Source organism: Podarcis erhardii (assembly GCF_964252035.2).
Source record: "Podarcis erhardii genome assembly, chromosome: 11".
In the NCBI taxonomy this organism is placed as follows: domain Eukaryota; kingdom Metazoa; phylum Chordata; class Lepidosauria; order Squamata; family Lacertidae; genus Podarcis; species Podarcis erhardii.
In genome coordinates this window covers 6,909,911-6,930,918 of record NC_138501.1, presented here as the reverse complement: position 1 = coordinate 6,930,918, position 21,008 = coordinate 6,909,911, and the positions used below count along the sequence as shown (strand labels likewise).

The 21,008-nt window shown below is 40.4% G+C and overlaps 1 protein-coding gene across 1 annotated transcript in view; it reads right to left on the bottom strand.

Moving 5' to 3' along the window:
* NTRK2 (neurotrophic receptor tyrosine kinase 2) overlaps positions 1–21,008 on the bottom strand; it is a 178,013-nt gene that overhangs the window by 129,318 nt on the left and 27,687 nt on the right. Inside the window, exons 4-5 of the mRNA XM_081880995.1 lie at positions 14,901–14,969; positions 8,715–8,866 (exon numbers count right to left, since the gene is read on the bottom strand). Coding sequence (XP_081737121.1) covers positions 8,715–8,826 — 112 coding nt within the window. The 5' untranslated portion in view covers positions 8,827–8,866; positions 14,901–14,969. The remainder of the gene's footprint in view (positions 1–8,714; positions 8,867–14,900; positions 14,970–21,008) is intronic.

The following is a 21,008-nucleotide window of genomic DNA, read 5'->3' as shown; positions in this document are numbered from 1 at the left end:
CAGGAGCAATAATATAATTGTTTCAGTTCTGAGCAGCTTGTGGCCATACTGGCTTGCAAGAGGAAATTTAGAAGCTAGGCTCCTTTTGGGAGGGACATTAATTTCAAGCACAATCTCCACAGCATCTGTCACGTGAAGTGAAAGCTAATACAAACTCCAAATCACAGGAAAGTCTTCATATCAATATGTAAAATTCAAATGCAGCCTGTTAAATACTTAATATCAATTCAGAAAGGCCCTTTTGATATCAAAGGCACGGTTGTCAGAAATACTTGAAGGGCTCTTTCAGTTGTTGCACCCACTCTCTGGAACTCGCCGCCTCAGGACTTGCCCCCCCCCCCCATGGCACTCTGCCAGCACAAGTTTTGCTTTGTTTCTGCAAGCTTTGAGCTATGACGCTAGTTGAAATTTGCTTTTGCTGCAGCCCTTTGTTTTTACGATTGTATCTCCTGCTTGTTTGCTTCTGTTTTCATTTCATTTTTGTGTTTATGCTTTTTAGTATGCCTTTCTGCTTACGTTTTTGCATTTTGATGTTAGTTACTTGGAAAGGGTCACATTTTGACTTAGAAAGGCAGGGTGTGAGTACTCCTTTTAAGAACACAGTAAGTAATAAATGTCAAGACATCTCTTGTACAAATTTTTAACTCTGATCCTCTTTTTAACTAGCAAAGGTCATGCAACTCTCCACTTGCAATCATGCTGTACTGCCCCCTGTGGGGCTACAAGGCCTTCTTAATGCAGCCCCATTAGATACCTGTTGGACTTTGCCACCTGGTGGTAAGCAAGAAGAACTGTAATGCCTGTATGTCTCATCAGGATAGCTTGCACCCGCTTGCACCTCATCTAGGTAACATTTGGGGAGGGGGTGCAGTTTTGGGAGCTTCCTTTAATTTACTGACAATCCTATCATGGTGCTTAAAGCTGCAGAGTATTCTCAGACAATAACAAAGGGGTGGAGAAAATCTAGTGTGGGGGAGGCATTCTGGCTGAAGAATGTGGGACAGAAGAGGCTATGATCACTCCAGTATAAAGTAGAAAGCAAAATATATTTAAGGTAAGGTTGACTTTATTTCACATACTTGTGAATCCTATTGGTATTAGCATTATATAAGCATGGAAGTCTATCCCAGGAACCAGTTATGAATTCAGATAGCTGTTTTATTCTGAAGCAATATAATTTTTAAAAACACAAATTTTGTAGAATAATAGTGCTCCACATATTCCTGTCAACCATGCCAATGAATCAAGTCTTGCTAGAATTCAGAATTTATCAGGAAATGACATTTGGGTAGACAAAATAACAACATTCTAGAAGAGAATTCTTGAGCCAGCTAAGGGACCTGGATATACAAGTTCAATAAAAACAAACATACATATAATCCTACTGGAGGCCACTTCATTATTGTAGCATTATTGCCAAATCTAAGGAACCTTACTTGTGGGTGTTCTATTTCTGACCCAGATGTCCTCAGAATACATCTCAACTAAGACACCTATGCAAATAAAACTTGGAGTTTATTAATTCCACAGTCATAAAAAAATCCAAGATATTTTGATGGATGTAGAAGACAAAAAAGAAGTAAAATTTAATTAAATGACATTATGGGACCAATAGCTTCTGCGCCCATTATAAATGTTCACTAGTTCTTCTAAAGAATAGGCCTTTTACTGTGAAACATCCTCCCTCCCCTCACCAGCAGGAAAACGCCATCTGACCTTCATTAAGGTCTTTGAAATCCTTATCTAAAATCTACTTAAGCATCTTCTTGGAAGTGTTCTAAGACACAGACTAAATAATTTAGAATGGGGAACAGCAAACATCTATTACACTGAAGTTTCATATATATTTTTATTGCTTCATAAATCTGTGTTCATATTCAGGTACTCATTCACTGTGACAACATTTCAGGAGCAGACTGATACTTCTCAAATCATCGTGAACTCTCATGCATACCACAATTGCATACCTACTCATGGCCACATGTATTCTGTCTCCAGTTTAGAAGCTGTACTTTTCTGTATTTCGATAGAGGGTTAGCAGTGGCTACTAGCCATGGCCACTGGCCTGACCCAGAAGGATATTCTTATGTTCTTATGTATTCAAAGAAAATAATTAACAGGTGAGAGAAGAAGAATTTACAAGGTACTCCAACACAATAGAATTTGACCAACCACTTGACTTTGTAACTTGTAAAGTAGCACTGTATGCGTTGGCAGCTAAGAAGATCAGGAGAAAAGAACTAGATAAAATAGCGGTCAATTGCAAAGGAGATTCGGACATTTAAGCTGGCACATTCTACCTGAGAACCCCTTGCTATTCTATTGTATGCAACAAATAATTTTTAGGAGACGTGATCGTGGTTAATTGAATCTGCAGTGCCTGATGTTTTTATGGTTTTTATGGTTTTTGTTGCTTTTCTTTTTGTTCCCTTTGTGAATGATGCCCTGGCCTTTGGCTAGTGCAATAAAGTTTATGATGATGAGGAGCTGGAGGACCAACCACTTTTAATTTGCTTTTTAGAGTGCACACATTGATTTAAGAGAAATGTTTTGTGTTCGTGTGTGTCAGAGTCACCCGTGGTCCCAGCTCACAAGAGACCAAAGTCCACTCCAGCTTATGTACAAAAGCTTTTATTGAAGAACATTAGTAGCTTTACATCCGAGGTCCGTGACCCTACGTCTGTCACGCTTAGACCGCTGAAGTCCCCTCTGAGTCAGTACCGCCTCTACACCAGTTTAAGAGGCTTGTACTGGTCCACCTCTTTCTCTCTTTCCTTTTCCGCAGGGTCTTTCTGCCCCCCTGTGTTCTCTCCCTTCGGGACTCTCCAGAGGCTGAATCCTCTGCCGCCTCCTCCCCCCTCCTTCGGGCTTTGGGACCAGGCTCCTCCCCAGGACTCTCTTCATTTCCGCGCGCCTCCCATTTTGAACTTGGCGCGCGTACGTTGCTCCTGACCTTCCCTTCGACGGTTACACTGCCCTCGATACTACTTTCCTCCCCTTCCGGCAGGACGTTTTGCCCTGATCTCCTTCCCCTCTCTGCTTCCTGTTCTGCTCCTTCTGACACACTGGTCACTCCTCCCCCCTCACTCCGTTCCAGCGGAGCAGCCGGTCTCGCTCTCCAACTCCCACTGGGGGTTCCCCCTTCGTTTCCCTGCTCCTGACTGCTTCCCCCTCTAGCTCCCCTTGGCTTGACCAGAGGGGCTCCCTTTTGGGAGTCCTCCGATTCACTGGACGGACTCATGGACAATCTTGGGTCATTGTCATCCTCTTCCTCGTCAGTCTGGAATCCTTCCCCCTCACTTTCTGTCTCCTCCCTCATCTGCGTCTCTCTCCCTGAACCCCTGACAGTGTGCATGAGGCAGACACCACTGTGTCAGAATTACAGTTTAAGCCCTAATACTTCTGTTAAAACCTGGTCTTTCTCCCCCTCCTACAAGACATGCATTTCATGTATAGCAGTCACTCAACTGTGTCAAGATAAACAACTGACTGGGAGAGAAGCAAATTCAGATACAGAGGTAAATGAAATGTTGCCAAGACAGACTGACAACATTCCTAATGACCCAAATAATTCTATTGGGTTATTATGATATTTTGGGGTTTGTTGCATTAGTGAGATTAGCCAACCACTTTGTTACACACTTTTCTCAGATATGTGGAATATTATTAACAAACCTAAATCTACCTCCAGTGTAACAATGCCTTTATCCTTTTCATCTTTACACACAACAATTTTAGATGTAGCCATACATCTAAGTTCACACTTTGGTACCTTAAAGCAGGGAGCAGCTATGTCCTTTGCAGGTAACACAGGACTGACTTTATACTCACATGGATACTGTTCCGTAGCAACAGGCAGCGTTCCTCAGTATCAGGAAAAATATACAAGGTGGCCTCATCCTGCTCAATCTCATTTCAAAGAAATCATGTAGGACTTTCAGAACTTATTCAATAACCAACAGAATGAAGCCTGCATTTGTTTTATGAACACCTCATTCAGTGTCAAATATAAGGTGCTAACAGACACCTACAACTACAAAACTCTCCAACAGTTCACACATTGCCTGAACACATGCATATGCTATTCTTTAATTTCAAAGAAATCATTTAGGACTTTCAGAACTTATTCAATAACCAACAGAATGAAGCCTGCATTTGTTTTATGAACACCTCATTCAGTGTCAAATATAAGGTGCTAACAGACAACTTACAACTACAAAACTCTCTACCAGTTCACACCTGGCCTGAACACATGCATATGCTATTCTTTAATTTTTTTCAAAATAAAAATCATGGGGTGGGTTATCTTAAGAAATTATTGCAAATCTGGCTTGCATGCCTTCCCCCACCACATACAGGTGACCTGTAAAGAGCATTGTGCACAGGTATATCCACAGACAATTTCTGTTACAGGAACATGGCCCCATGTTGGGGAGTTTTCAATAGCCCAAGACTTTTCCCTACTCTCTACCCTACACACAAAGTCCAGATGTCAATCCGCTTCTGGAAACAACCAGTATATCTCCACTATTCAGAAAATAATTAACATGCACAAAAAGATCTTTCAAATGCAATATTACCACCTGCAAGAAAATCCCTGCAATTTACAACTATACAGCAAATGAACAGCACCAACCATGCAAAGATGATGGGACGAGGCCCTATAGGGATCTGTGAGACATATATTACCTACTTTTGCATCAGCATATTACCTGGAAGACTAAATGGATTTTTATAGCGTAAGTAACACTTGGGTAGGAAAAGAAGCCGCTTTAAACCTTGCCAAGTATCATGACTTCACCACAATGATTGGAATCCTTTTGCTATTCTTTTAAACAAGAACATTCCTTACAATTGATTAGGTGAATGGAATTAACTTCACATTTGGTAACAGTTAAAAAAGCAGTCACACCCTTACACTCCATGAACGAAACCATGGAGACTACTAGACAGTGTCTTCCAATGCAAGGAAAGGCATCTATGAAGAACAGCCCTAGATTCCTCGAGAATTCTGAATCCCTTCTTCCATTTTCAAAGCAAGTAAAGCATCAAGCATAGCGCAGAAATCTCTCTTGCGCTCACAGAATTTTAGCGATCTGCAAATACTCACCACACATTGTCCAACTCTTATCAGCACTAGAAAATTTTACAAAACCATAATCAGAAGCCTAATTCTGAATTAGGTAGCATTTCTGGGCAACTCAAACAAATGCAACATGATTCTGTTTCTGAAGCAAGCAGATTAGCCAAACCAGGGAGTCTTAAAAAGAACAAGCAAGTTTTGGCAAACAAAGGTATCACACTGAAAGCCAAGCCACACATAGATGTGATTATTAAACCTGTACTTGTCTGCTTGGTTATAATGATAAGGTCACTGGGGGAAGCAGTGTTTCAGGCTAAACAGAGTGTAGCTCTACAGAACCTAATATTGCCACATTCTACTGCTTAAAGCCATTTTCCCCAACTGGGGAATGGAAGGGGGAAAAGGAGCACAGCAAGATTAGGTCAGCCAGCAGGAGGGGGGGCTTTTCCCCCCCCACATATTCCATGTGGTATAAATTTTTGACACCCCACCCCCACTCTAACTTTATAGCCAAAAGTGCAAGCATGTGTTTAATAAATGCATGTAGGTCTGATTTGGTCCCAAGATGCAGATATCGGGTTGTCTCCAACTAACTTGTACTCACAGAAAACCCACTGGAATTAATGGGGAAAATTCAACACAGCACTACAACAGTTGCTCTATCACTGCAAGCTTTTCAGCTCACCAGATGGAACAACCCCCTTCCCTTTCCTGCTCTGACATGTTGTTTTGGGGTTCTCCTGCTTCCCCTAGCCAATTTCCAGGGGCACAGGGGAGAGGAGAATAGGGGAAACTACCACTGTGCTAGCGTGAGTCATAGATTCATAGAAATGGGGAGTTGGAAGGGAACCTGAGGCCCACCCCACTGCAATGTGGAATCTCAACTAAACCATCCATGACAGATGGGCATCCAACGTCTGCTTAAAATCTCCAATGAAAGAGAGTCCACCCACCTCCCCAGGGAGTTTCACTGTAGAACAGCTCTTGCCATCAGAAAGTTCTTCCTGATGTTTCGTCTTATAGTTTGAAGCCATTGGTTTGGGTCCTTCTATTAGTGGGAGTGATTAGCCAAATCCCACCCAAGTTAGTCACACCCATAAATTTTAATGGGTTTACTCTGAGTAGGACTAACATTGGCCACAACCAACAGAATGTAACTGCTACACAAATGCAATACTTCACAGCAAAAATTATTCAAGAGCTTGAACATTTACCGTGACACAGATTTTTCCTTATTTTAATGACATAATCTGAAACTACACAAAAACACCCTGGTTTGCTAACTAAACACTTAACAATGCCCTCTAATTTACATCATTTTATATACCACCTCCAAATGAAGTCAACAAATGGCAAGCTAGAAGCAAACATAAACAAACAGTATTTTTAATGCAACTTAACAGCTGGAAAGAAGGAAAGTCCCCTACAGTTCATCAGCGAGCAGTCTAAGAACCAGCTGAAATATACTTAAGAAAAGAGAGAGAAGTAAGCCAAATCTGACCCACTCTTCATAGTTCTCTTTCTTAATATTTTACCAGGGTTAGAAATAAACTTCCAATGCACAGTTAATGTTTATTTTCAGCTAAGCATTAAAAGCAAGTCTTTGACCATTTCAACCATAAAAAGAGAGCACAGGCAGTACCACAAACGAGTTATATTTCTTGCTACACTGGTCTGCTAATATGAATAACCTTACCAAGAAACCACAACAGTCTCACTTCATTTCCCAGCAAGTAATTTATTAGCAGCTGACTGCTGTAAGGCCTTGCATTACTAACACTTATACTGCCTTCTGTACAATACTAAATTTGCAATATATTGAGGAAATTATAACCATACAAAATGTAGAACATCTGTCAAAATAAATGAACAAACGACTTTGACTTCCTACATCCTTGATTCTTTTTTTTTTAAAAAATGTTTGTCCTCTTGCAAGTTCACAGGAATTCAGAATGAAGCAATGACAATTAATTTAATTATTACATCAAATAAATATGTACAACAATGTTGCTTTAAAAAAGCTAAGTCAAAGAAGAAGTGGGTGTTCATCTCTTGGGATGAATTATCTGAGCAGAAAAACAAGTCAAAAGCAGTCTGTTTCCACAGAACAGGAAGAAAAATGAGTGACCATGCATTTGTTCCTAACCTTGAAAACAACACATTACATGCTTCCTGTTTCTCGGTTAAACCAATTATTTCTTTATTCCTACTTTTAATGCAAAGTGTGTATTTTTAAGCAGAAAAATTAGAAGCATAAACCTTTAAAATGTTGCTTGCCTCAGAGCTGGAGGACTCTGGAAAGGATGCTCAGTTCCCTAGTCAGTCAGCTGAAAGCACATGGATCAGTTCTGGCAGGACTGCTTGGCAAGTTTTTGACAAAGAAGCCTGTGCACCCAAACCTATGCTATTCTCTTAGGCAAAATTGCTTCTCCAGAGCTGCTAGACCAGGTATAGGCAAACTCTGGCCCTCCAGATGTTTGGGACTACAATTCCCATTATCCCTGGCCACTGGTCCTGTTAGCTAGGGATGATGGGAATTGTAGTCCCAAACATCTGGAGGGCCAGAGTTTGCCTATGCCGGAGCTAGACAATAGCACCCTGAATGCAAGGGCACCTGGAGGGGCAGCATAACAAAAATAAAGGGGGAGGAAGGGAGATCTCTGCCATGTACTCCTTAGAGGGAAGTATCTCACGAGTAAAGAACTAGCATGTGGAGGAAACAGAAGTTAACATGTTTTTCTATAAGCTCAGCAGACCTAAAGCCTATATAATATCAGTGCCCTGAGAGGAACAGACATTTCTGCAATTGGTATAAGCCACTGGATGGCATGGACAATGTAGAGTAGATGGTATTTTGGACCTTCCCATTTCTACAATATAAGCTTCAGAAAAGGCAAGACACCTAATAGTTCATATAAATACACAGGCTTGGATGCGAAGTGTTCATCAATGAATGTAAGGGCTTTTGATTCAACAGAAGTTCCTGCAAGGGGAAGGCAATTTTTTTCCAATTTTCTCTCCCCACTTCTGTATCAATGAAATCCTCCCACAAAAAAGTTCTCTTTTTAGCACGTGCAACTTGCTGACTAAATATTGAAAAGTGGACTGACACATTTTGAAATTTTAAAAAGATGTAGAATGGGAACAATTCTGTGGTTCATTCAACCTGAAATTATCTGTTTCAGCTTGACAAACAGTCACAGTGTAACAGAATATCAACAGTTGTCAAGGTACTCATAATGCAACACAGAAAAGATGGACTAACTTTGGAAGTTTTATCCACTCTTCACCAGGCAAAACAGAACTTTCACTTGAAAAATCATTCTAACAAGTGATTCCAAAAAGTGACAAAAGTCACATTTCCAGTAGAAATCCTGCACATAATTAAGACTGATTAAGCAACAGGTATGCACAACTTAACTTTAAACATTCTCCTGAAGTATGATTTTAATCTTTCACAAACCAGACTAGCACCCGGGTTATAAACAAGAATCTAATCCATGAAGAAATGATCTAATAAAAGTTTGATTAAATGGGGTTTGGACAGGGAAGGTGCTTAATGGGTTGTGCTCCAAAACTTTCAGCAACATCAAACACACATGCCAATCATTCTACATTAAAAATGCATTACCACAGTTTGTGACTGGCTTCTCCCTCAGAGATATGTTCTGGTTGAAGTCATTCATACAGTAAAAATCCTGAGCTTTTGGAAACTTGGTCTCTTGATATATCTTGATCCACATAATGTCACAGTTACACTTGAATGGATTGCCATCCAAAATCCTACAAAGATTAAAAAGACAGGAAATATGGTTTTCTTTTCCAAAACTAATTAATAATATACAAGACAGTAAGTACAAATGCATTAGAAAAAAAGTAGCTCCAAATTAAAGTTTAATATGAGACCAGGCAGGACTGTCACCTAATTAAGAAGTCGTTAAGGCTGGACTGAATGTTACCTGTCCTTGATCTGCTGCATGAAGGAGAGCAATTAACAGAGCTCTTTCCCACTCCCACCTGGCATGATTGCTCCATCTTTAACATACCTAAACGCAAGGGTGTGAAACAGGACCTATGCGCATTGTGCATAAGCCCATACATTTCAATCTATTAATCAATACAATCTGTATATGAATAAGACAATATTCATGCAAGTCTTGTAGCAGGCATTCACAGATGTATGTGAGAGAGGAAAGGAATACTTCTTCTAACATGGCACTTGATACTGTCAATATCATTCATATTTATTTATACATACATACATGTATTTTTTAAAAAAAACCTTGGCAATTTTCTAAAACTCCCAATTAATTAGGGACACATTTTTAAATCAAATGTTTTCTAACCTATTAATCCAACTGATGAATAGACTAAATGTTTTAGCCCAAGGACCAGGTCTTGAACTGAAGGAAAGAGATGTGATTCCACTGACTTCAGTAGCGTTCTACCATTAGTTTGAGCTGTGCTAAGCATAGAATCAACCTATTGAGCAATTCCATATATTTCAACAAAAATATTATGGACCAGGAATATGATCTGATTTCCAGTATTATTTCTGGAGAAAGTAAATTTTAAAATGTTTTTCATATTCTGGGGTAAAGTTAGCTCCCTTTATATTGAAGCACCAAAGAAATGTATTCAAAGTAAGTGATGCAATTATTCTAAAAAGAAATAATCTGTAGATCTCTAGGCAATGATGCAAAAAGTGTTTAACTAATATCAAAGAGTAATAACAAACAAAAGCTGAACTGCATACTCTAAGCATGTAAGCACATATTGAGGAATTCAAATGAAAGCTTTGCAGAACTATTATAATTAAAACACACATGAAAGCCACAAATCAGCGCTAAGTGCAAAGATGCTGGAGACAAACACAACACAGAACATCCAGATGCCTGGCTCAGGAACGGAACATTATCTCAACTTTGCTCATAAAAGCATACCTATGTTTCATGAGGATAATTTTTTATGTGCCGCTTGAGCTGCCAAAGACATTTCATTAAAAGAAGAAACAAACCAGCACTAATTATAATAATCTACAGGAGTTATATTTGATTTGACCATGATCTTCAAAATCCTTTTTGCCAATGCAATCTCAGCAGAATGTTCATAACAGTTCAGATGTTTCCAAAGCTCTTGATTTGGACTGGACCCAAGCCAAAGTAGATAATTCCGATCAAAACAGACTGTTCTACAGATTTGACAAATTCTCGCTAACAGACTGGAAAAGTTAAGACCCCACTCCTACAAACCTTGTGGTTTGGGTCAGCACTGGATTTCTTCCAGGGGTGTGTGGGAGACAGTACAGAGGGAGAGGATGGGATTTGCAATGAAGAGAGACAACTGTGCCAAACAGACTCACGTCCCACCTTAATTCTCCTTTAACACGGGGCAGTGGAGAAGGCTGGGAGTTGGTCTGGTCTTCCCAGTGTCCCCTCTCTCATAAAATGGAATGCTGAATTTCTGGCATCTGAGGCATAAACTGAGTAAAATTTACATACATGGTTTGTTTTTATTTTTGTTATGTGAATAGCAGTGAGAAGTGAAGCCCAAAGAGCCTCGGGACTGGAGATGGGGAGGGAGAGGAAGTTTCACTCTCTTTCCCTCTGTCTCTCTGCCTGCCATGGTCCTAACCAAAAATGTCTCTCTGGAGCTTTTGATTTCATTGAAATTTTCCATTGGCAGAAAGTGAGGCTTCCCTTGAAATGTAAACAGTGGCTTCGGAACATAAATGTATCAATTTGTCACCAACTAACCACTAGACAAGAAGTTACAGCCAATTCTGATTCCTTGGCAAGTGTATCTCTACCAGCTTGCTAAACTGTTGGTGGCAAATCTGGGTTTACAGCTACACAGAGTACATGTTAATTAACCATGCATATGGATGGTAGCCTTTAGCTAGCAAATACAAAAGGAAAAAGTATCCATGGGTCAGTCTTTCAACAGCATAACTACAGTGGTACCTCGCAAGACGAATGCCTCGTAAGACGAAAAACTCGCAAGACGAAAGAGTTTTTCGTTTTTTGAGTTGCTTCGCAAGACAAATTTCCCTATGGGCTTGCTTCGCAAGACGAAAACGTCTTGCAAGTTTGTTTCCTTTGTCTTGCAAGTTTGTTTCCTTTTTCTTAAAACCGTGCATTCAGGGGTGCAGTTGTGACTTGACTTCGAGGAGCAACTCATAGCACGCGGTGTGGTAGCCTTTTTTGAGGTTTTTGAAGACTTTGATGATTTTTGAAGCTTTTCCAAAGTCCGTGCTTCGCAAGACAAAAAAATTGCAAGACGAAAAAACTCGCAGAATGAATTAATTTCGTCTTGTGAGGTACCACTGTACAACCGGTTATCTGCACTCAGGCAACTCAGTAGGTGCCAAATTCCCACAGCCTCAAGATAGCATTCACACTTTCCTGTCATGACACTGCCACGCTGCCAATCTAAAGCTTTGCCCAGGTCTGATCCAGGAGTACAGTGGAACCTCGGGTTGCAATCGTGATCCATGTGGGAGGCACATTCGCAACCCACAGCACCATGTCTGCGCACGCACGGATCGCGATTCTGCGCTTCTGCACACGCCCGAGAGCCGAAACCCGGAAGTAACCCGTTCTGGTACCTCTGGGTTCGGTGCTGCGCACAACCCGAAATCGCATAACCTGAAGCGTCTGTAACCCGAGGTACCACTGTATTGGAGGAGACACCGAAAGAAGGACTTGGCAACTGCTTAATAATAATCATCACACTTCCATAATACAGTACTTAATTTATACCCAGCAGGAAATCAGGTGGACACAGAGATGAAAGTATATGCATAGTAGATTAGGGGTTTGTCGCCCCTCCCTATTCCAAGTATACTTATTTTATGCTGGTTCGTGGCTTCATGTTTATTTTAACTTTTATCTGAATTTCTTATAACCTTAAAATCTTTAAATCCCCACTGTGCATACTGGCCTAGCCTTTTAAACAATATTCCGCTAGTTCCATTTAGGTAAACACATGGAATTGCATGCAGGTGCATAAACAGGCCAGCAGAAGGGTGATGGAAGACTCCATCCTTCCTCTGTGCCCAACAAAGAAACCAAGCCTGCTGCAAGAAGGGAGAAGCTACATCGTCCATGCAAAGAAATGTAAATGCTACTGCAGGAGGGACAGAGCTCTCTCAACCTCCTCTGCCAGCCACAACAGGCTAGTAAAAGAAAAATTGCAGGCTAGTAACCTTTGTTTACAAGGCTGTGCTTGTCAGATTATAAACTAGCTCCCCTTGGAGATTTAGTGGGCCATTCAGAAACATTTCCTCTGTCTTCAATATAGCAGCACATTTTAGCAGCACAACCCTCCTAAATCTTAATGATCAGCTCACAGCTGTCAACATTTTCCTTTTCTTGCAAGGAATCCTATTCAGAATAAGGAATTTCCCTTTAAAAAAAGGGAAACGTTGACAGCTATGGATCAGCTCCCTGCCCTTTGCTCAGTAAACAACAAATGTGGTACATTGTTCCTTCTCTTTTCACAGTAATATTTCTTTCAGATTATTGCTACCCATTTATTGTTACATTTTATGATAGGTTCTCTACCCTTGTTATACCAATAACTTCCCATCTCCCCTCAAATCTCTACTTTATTAGACTGACTTATTGTTATAGCATCCAAATACCTTATAATCAACAAATTCAATCTCTTAAAATGTACTTAAAGCTATAGCCTTTAAAAACCTCTCTCAACTCATGTCTACCATGACATCTAAAACAAAGTGTTTGTTTGATTACAGGGAAGTCAAAGGACAGTCAGAACAGGAGATTGGATTATTTTCCTCTGTTAGAGTAATTTCATATCTCACTTTCATTGCACAGAAGAATCAAGTTTTGTAACTGGATGCCCCACCTGGCACCTACAGATATATCAGGCAGATTCCACTATCAAGCCAACTTTTATAGTCTCAATTATATGCTCAATTTAGCCATGAGCAAAGTGGGTGCTCCTCATGTCTTATTTGAATCACAAATTGAAAACTGAACTCACTTAAATCCTGGCCAGTGCTAGCACAAGTTCTTTAAACTTTTGAGAGTCTATGTGCACCCAGATGAAAGATCAAAAGGAGCATTATAAAATGCCATCATTCAGCTGTTTATGCCAGCAACGTACATTAATATGAGCTGACAAAAAAGTATCACATTCAACTGAATAGTACAATCTTTACTATAGAGGTTGGATTAGCGAAAATACTCAGTGGAGCAAAGGAGTTCCTCACACATTCAAAAGACTTCTTCATACCTCAGCTTACTGAGATATAATCGACCAAACATGGTCACTCTATTTTCTCAAACAATAATCTTTCTCATCCAGCTGCTTGATGACTACTACATTACAAAAATATGCAAACTAATGCTGCCTCTTAAACTGTAATCACATTGCTTTCCAAGGCCATAGTATATTTTCCCTTGTCTATCAAATTTCCATACCTGCATATACCATGGGACCTAACTAAGATTAGGATCTCCTTGGGAACTTCTAAAACCAGTAAATCCCTAAAAAGCAATATGTAACAAATATTTTAAAATATATATTTACTGGTAATACAGCTAATGAGTTGAATCCATCTAAATTTTACTCATAGCAGACCCTCTGAAATGAATGAACCTAAGTTACACATGTCCATTCAATTACAATAGGTATCCTCTGAGTAGAATTAACACTGGTTTCAACACAATGAGTCCAGGTAAGATAATGTGCCTTCAGACAAGTTTAAGAAGCAGCAGGAAATAAAATCAAACACAAATCTAGTTTTTAAATCCTCCAGATAGTCATAGTTTACTTCTTCTCTATCAACTGATTAAAACAACAACATTTTCTTTTACTGTACAACTTCACCAGAAAGACAAGTGCAATAAAGATGTGAAGAAAGTTCCAAAAGAGCAGGACAAAGACGAAATAACAAAAGGTCCAATCCACACAGAAACGTTTTTAGAGCAACAGGATGTGAATTCCCATGACCATGGAATGTTACCTACTGACTGCTTCTTCATAAGCACAGCTCAAGCATCACTTGATCCACTTTTACAAGTTTTGTGATACTGCCCCAGTAACTCAAAAACTTTAATTAGGTGAAGCAATTAAGTCTGCTGCTTCACCAAGGGTTCAGTAATTCTCATCAGGTCAAAGGGTCACGTGATGCTAGGCCTGCTCAAGGGCTTCCCATAGTGCAGAGTTTACTGCCACTGCAATTCTCTAGTGTTTCAAAAGTAAATTGATCTGCAGTGTGGATTCTGTGGTTTGAGGGGCAAGAGAGAAGAGCCCCTGTTAAAGAGTTCTAGCCTTGGAGTCCTTTTCACAATACAGCGATTGCATGGAAGTCTCTTTAAATTGTCTCCATGGGATGAAGTGAGTTGTTTGTCTGTATTGTGCTCATCACATGTATCTGTCCCATATTCTTTACCACCACAGTCCCCAAACATTCCCAGTAACGGCTTGTGGAGTATGGAGACAAAACCTGTGGTAGTGACCAACCCATCTGATTCACCAGAGCACACAAATGTCTTTAGGCCTGTGCAAAGTAAAATTTACCTTTTCTTAAACCCATAAGTATTTCCTTGATATACTCCATGTCCATTAAATACTGGATAATGGTTATTTTTATTTATTTATTATTACATTTATATCTCACCTTCCCTTCAAGGAGTTCAAGGCAGCACACAAGCTTTCAACACTCTCCATTTTATCCTCACAAGAACCCTGTGAAGTAGGCTTGGGCTGGATGGGTGATGATAATGGCAACTACTACAACAACCAACCCTCAACATTTAAGAAACAAAACAAAACAATTACTTACAGATCAGTCAAATTGAGGTGGCGGAAAGACTTTCTGGACAAACTTGAAAACTTGTTTCCAGATAAGTTACTGCAAAGAAACAGAATGTCATTATTAAAAGTAAAAAAAAAAAAAAAAAATCTGAAACAAAAATATTGCAATATATTGTAAGTTGGTAAAGCTACCAACTTTCAGGTTTTTTTATTGGGTGATGGCCTATACAACGATACGGACTGTATTTTAACTTGAAGATGAGACACAACACAAAGGCAAACACTCATCACTATGTGCACCTTTAAACAGGTCTATTCATGTAGAGGAAAAATGTGGATTAAGTTTTACTCCAAAGACATTCTCAGATGTTGACTACATGCTCAACTTATTCATAAGCAATATACATGTTTACCATGTATTCTTTGATCCTTCATTGAAAACTGTACTTACCTAAACCCTGACCACATGCCAAATAAGAAGTTTCATAAGCTTTTTATATATCCTTTTGAAACTGCATGAAAGATCACAGGGAAAATGGCAAAATACAGCCATTAGGCCTTTCACGTCAATTAAGCATTTAGGGCGTCATACTGTAATGAGCTTTAATGTCTTCTACTAGATTGAAGATCAGAGGCAATTTTGCTCTAGATTATGTTCACATGGTCATCTGTGCTGTGGGGGTGGGCACACCTTCATTGAAGAAGAGACAAAGGAGGAAAAATAGAATAGAATAGAATAGAATAGAATAGAATAGAATAGAATAGAATAGAATAGAATAGAATAGAATAGAATGTTCCCAGTGAGCAAGGGAGATGCTTAGTAGATGCTGTAGTGGTCCCTGTCATCTATGTTCCCATTAAGACTACAAATCTCTGCAGACCTGGACCTTTTTTTTAGGGCTGGGAACCATAGCTGTCAACTTACAGATTTGAAAATAAGGGACCAGCAGCCTCGAAAATAAGGGATCAGCTGCCAAAATAAGGGATTTTCCGGGCACAGGTATGTTCAACTTCTGAGCCCTTCTGAGCCAAAGGCAGAAAGCCCAGCCAGCAGCCAAACGAAGCCTCATCAATAAGGGACAACAGCAGGACATGGCGCTGGGATAAGAGACTGTCCCGCCAAATAAGGGACAATTGACAGCTATGCTGGGAACAAGTGTAGAAGCTGCCATGAATTGCCAGTTTTGCCTCCCCACAACCTCCATCCCAGTTGAGTGCACATCTGGCTGAAGTAAGGGATATGAAGATACACTGCAAAGCACCTGAAGCTGAAGCACTCCAAAGAGAGGAAGTAAGGAAGGCACTGTCATCAAAAATTAAAACAAAAAATAGTCGTAGTCCTGATTATTAAAGTGCTATTAATATGCTGCTTAGGACACAAGATGGGGGACTTAAATTCACCTAGGGCAGTGAAGAAAAAATATTGGAATAGTCCTAAGGAGATACAGTGGTACCTCGGGTTTAGAACTTAATTTGTTCCGGAGGTCTATTCTTAAACTGAAACTGTTCTTAACCTGAGGTACCACTTTAGCCGCTGCGCAATTTCTGTTCTCATCCTGAAGCAAAGTTCTTAACTTGAGGAACTATTTCTGGGTTAGCGGAGTCTGTAACCTGAAGCGTCTGTAACCCGAGGTACCACTGTATTGGTCTGGTTTACAATGCTGAACTATATTTTTGTATTATCTTCTTCTTCTTCTTTTTCTTTTTCTTCTTCTTCTTTGGCGATCACTCGTAGCAGAGTAAGATTGTCTTCCATAAACACGGTTTTAACAATGAGTCCGTAAATGACTGTGGAGACCAGTTCTGGACCCACACGTCCTTCCCCAGTGAGGACATTGGTTCCCAGGTGGGAGTTGATCACAGTGTGGATTTGCCAAGCGTGCCTTCCTCTTAGCACATTTCTCCCTTGCGTTCTGAGTTCAAATGTCTTCAAAGTCCATGACACCTTTGGTAAAGGCTGTTCTCCAACTGGAGCACTCACAGGCCAGTGTTTCCCAGTTGTCGGTGTTTATACTACATTTTTTAAATTTGCCTTGAGACAGTCTTTAAACCTCTTTTGTTGACCACCAGCATTACGCTTTCCATTTTTAAGTTCAGAATAGAGTAGCCACTTTGGAAGATGATAATCAGGAATCCGCACAACATGACCAGTCCAACGAAGTTGATGTTGAAGAATCATTGCTTCAACACTGGTGATCTTTGCTTCATCCAGTACACTGATATTAGTTCGCCTGTCTTCCCAAGTGATGTGTAAGATTTCTCGGACACACCGTTGATGGAATCTTTCGAGAAGTTGCAGGTGGTGTTTGTAAGTGGTCCATGTTTCGCAAGCATACAGTAAGGTTGGTAGTACAATAGCTATGAGCCTCAGGATCATGTACTCTCGCTTCCTCTCTCTGCCTTCTGCTTGAGTGAAGATCAGATGCTTTCGATTCTACTTGTAATGAACTGCATTGAATTAGGAGCTGCACCCAGTGTTCCATGCTAAGCCATTTGTACTATACATGGTTCTCCTCTTTCTTAATTAATCCCCACAACAACTCCATGAGGTAGATTAAGACTGAGAGGCAGTGCCTGGCCCAATGAACTTCATGGCTGAGTGGGGATTCGAACCCTGGTCTCTCAGGTCCTAGTCCGACACTCTAACCACTACATCACACTAGTTTACAACTCTCGTCATTCTTGACTACTGGCCACATGCACTGGGGCTGAATGGAGTTGGGGGTCTATCAACAACCAGATGGTCACGGGTTCCTCACCCATAGTTGAGGGTGAATTAGGTGTTTGCCGACTTTATTATAATGTGCAGCTTTAATAAGTGTATTAGGCAAGCCCTGATTCTTTCAGCAAGGAAGTCAAGCAAGACTTCATTTTACACTATTCCTACTTGTGCTACTTTTTACCATTTTATGTAACTGAGAAATCTGCCAGGCTATAGCACGTCAGTTATTACACAGTTGGAGTAACATGAAACATGAATGAAAAGTTGATTGCATTCTTTTTAAAAGGACTTTAAGCATATGCATTTGAGGGCAATTTTTACAGTAGAACATGCATTTTTTTTTTACACATTTGGCATGTTTGTGAGCTTAAAAATTTATTGCAAAATTTAGAAAAGAGCAAAACAACCCAAAGTGACCAATTTAGTATATTTACTCATGTTTACTAAACAAAGCTCAAAACTCTGAAACTTCCAAACTTGCCCAATATTTATGTGCAACGAGCAGCCATTCATTGTTACTAATGAACATACAAAACAGAAAATAAATCACTGGAAAATGTTCTCCCTCACAGAAGTGTTTGCAATTCATGATCTGGAAAATGTGAATTTGGTTGGTTCACTTTAAAATACAGAATGAACTGAATCCCTTCAATGTCCCTAGCATATACTTGCATGCACTGAGCATCAATGCCCAAAAGTTTTGAAGAGCACATACTGTACAATACTTATTCAGGCACTTAAATACACAGTGACTGTTCATACAGCACGATAACAAGTCATTAATGATTTTGACTGCTGAATTTACAAACAGGTGGCTTTGCTAAAACAGTGCTGTTCAAGTGTTATTGTTTTGAAATTTAAAGTCAGTGAGAATGCCAGAACTGAATCAATGATGCTGTAAGTTACATTTAAGCCATATCTACTGGAATGTTTATTTTCCTTTGTTTACATTATTACTGATTTCAAATAATCAAGCTAAAGGAAAGCATTTTGGCTATACAAATTTCATCTGGGGAGGGGACAAAATGTATTCTTTAACATCAGACATTATTGCAGTTGCTTTAAGTGCTCGCTGCTATCATTAGTATTTTCACATGAAATACTGTTGGGAATCAGTTTATTTTAAAAAAGGGATTTTAAAAGGAGTTGAAAGGCTCCTCCTGTGACATAATTAAAGCCAAAATAGTTTTCTTAGTTGGAAAGTTCATGCAGTTATATCAATCTTCATTAAAATGTCTGCCAAAAAAACAAAAACAAAAATGGTTTCCAAATCCTAGATGTGCACCAATTGTTATAAGACAAGAAACAGTGAAATGCATAAATGTATGCTGTCATTCTGATGATTTAAACTTCAGTAGAAAAAGCAAACATTACTCCCTATGAAATCACTTGGATTTTTGCCACCAATGTTAATGAGACTCAAGGATATACAGTGGTGGGGGGGGGTTGTTTTGGGTTGTTTTTAGCATAATATGAAAATGAATAATGACTCTGTCTGAATGCCACGCAAAACCAGTCTTGCTCAACCTGGGTTCCTCAGCCATTGGTGGTCCACAACTCCCATCATTCCCAGATCAAATGGTCTGAGATTATGGGAGCTGTAGTCCAACACCACCTGATGGACCTAGGCTGAGGAAGGCTGTGGTAAACGAATATTCCGATTGAGCAGAACAGGCCACAGCAAGCCTCCTCCCCACTCTTCCTCCAGTGTGGTCACAAGGACTTCAAAAGCTTTTGCTTTCCCCCCTTTTTTCTTTTTTGCTTAACGCAAGGATGGGAAGCCTCTTTCAGTCTGAGGGCCACACTACTTTGTGGTGGCCACATCCCGGTGAGGGACAGGGTCAAAAGCAAAAGTGGGCAGAGCATCCAGTGTAAATGCAACCTTTGTACAGTAGACTATGTTCTACACACCTTCCTCTATATCAGGGGTCGGCAAGGTTTACTTCGCCGAGGCTGGTTCACTCCAGCAGATGTGATTTCCAGCGCCACAGAAGTGAGCCCCTGCACCAGGCTGGTTTAGCATATCATGGGGACTTGCCAAGTGGACAGCTCGGTTCGGGGGCGCCTGGTGGGCCGGTTAAATGACCCCAGTTGGCTAATAATAATAATAATAATAATAATAATAATAATAATTTATTATTTATACCCCGCCCATCTGGCTGGGCTTCCGCAGCCACTCTGGGCGGCCTCCAAAAAATATTAAAATACAATAACCTATTAAACATTAAAAGCTTCCCTAAACAGGGCTGCCTTCAGATGTCTTCTAAAAGTCTGGTAGTTGTTGTTCTCTTTGACATCTGGTGGGAGGGCGTTCCACAGGGAGGGTCCCACTACCGAGAAGGCCCTCTGCCTGGTTCCCTGTAACTTAGCTTCTCACAGTGAGGGAACCGCCAGAAGGCCCTCAGTGCTGGACCTCAGTGTCCGGGTAGAATGATGGGGGTGGAGACGCTCCTTCAGATATACTGGACCGAGGATGTTTAGGGCTTTAAAGGTCAGCACCAACACTTTGAATTGTGCTCGGAAACATACTGGGAGCCAATGTAGGTCTTTCAAGACCGGTGTTATGTGGTCTTGGTGGCCGCTCCCAGTCACCAGTCTAGCTGCCGCGTTCTGGATTAGTTGTAGTTTGTGGCCCATGGGCCTTAGGTTGCCTACCCCTGCTCTATATATTCCATCAAAGGAACAAAGGGGCAATATCAGAGCTCAAGAACACATTTCAGCAAGGCAGAAACTCTCAAGGAAGTAAAGCAGGGTTGATGTGGACTGGGGGGAAGGGTGTGTGGCCTGACAGAGGGGCGTGCAGAAGCCATATGTGGCCCCTAGGCCTGAACTTCCCCACTCCTGGCTTAACCAACAGCTCACCATGTCATCTGAAGCAACAAGCTGCCATTCATGTTAAATATGATTTGTTTGAAACAAGCCAATCGTGGTTTAGCATGACATCCCAATATGGCCTATGCAATAAGTTTCATGGACAAAACTCAAGAAGCCGCATCTTTCAACAGAACATGTAGCTGTATAACATATATTCAAATGCTTCTGGTATTTAGGGCTCTTATTTCATCACTCAAAGTCCTGGAACTGCCACAGATAGGCCGCTTATCAAAAGGCGGAGATAAGCAAACTCGCTATACTCTGATTCTTTTTTACAAGGGGAGGCCATTATGTTCCATCATTAAGGGTTTTTAATGCAAAATCTGTTTACCAAATTCTCTATGCATCAAACATCTGGTACAATGGTTTATTTCCTAAGTTAGACTGGTTCCGGGCAAAGTTTCTTCGGTCCCTATTACAGGTCCCAAACTGTGTCCCAAATTCAATTCTATTTCTGGAAACGGGTTAATGCCCACTCTCCACCAAAGCATGGTGGGCTGCCATGAGATACTGGCTCAAGATCTCAGTATTTGGTCTGTA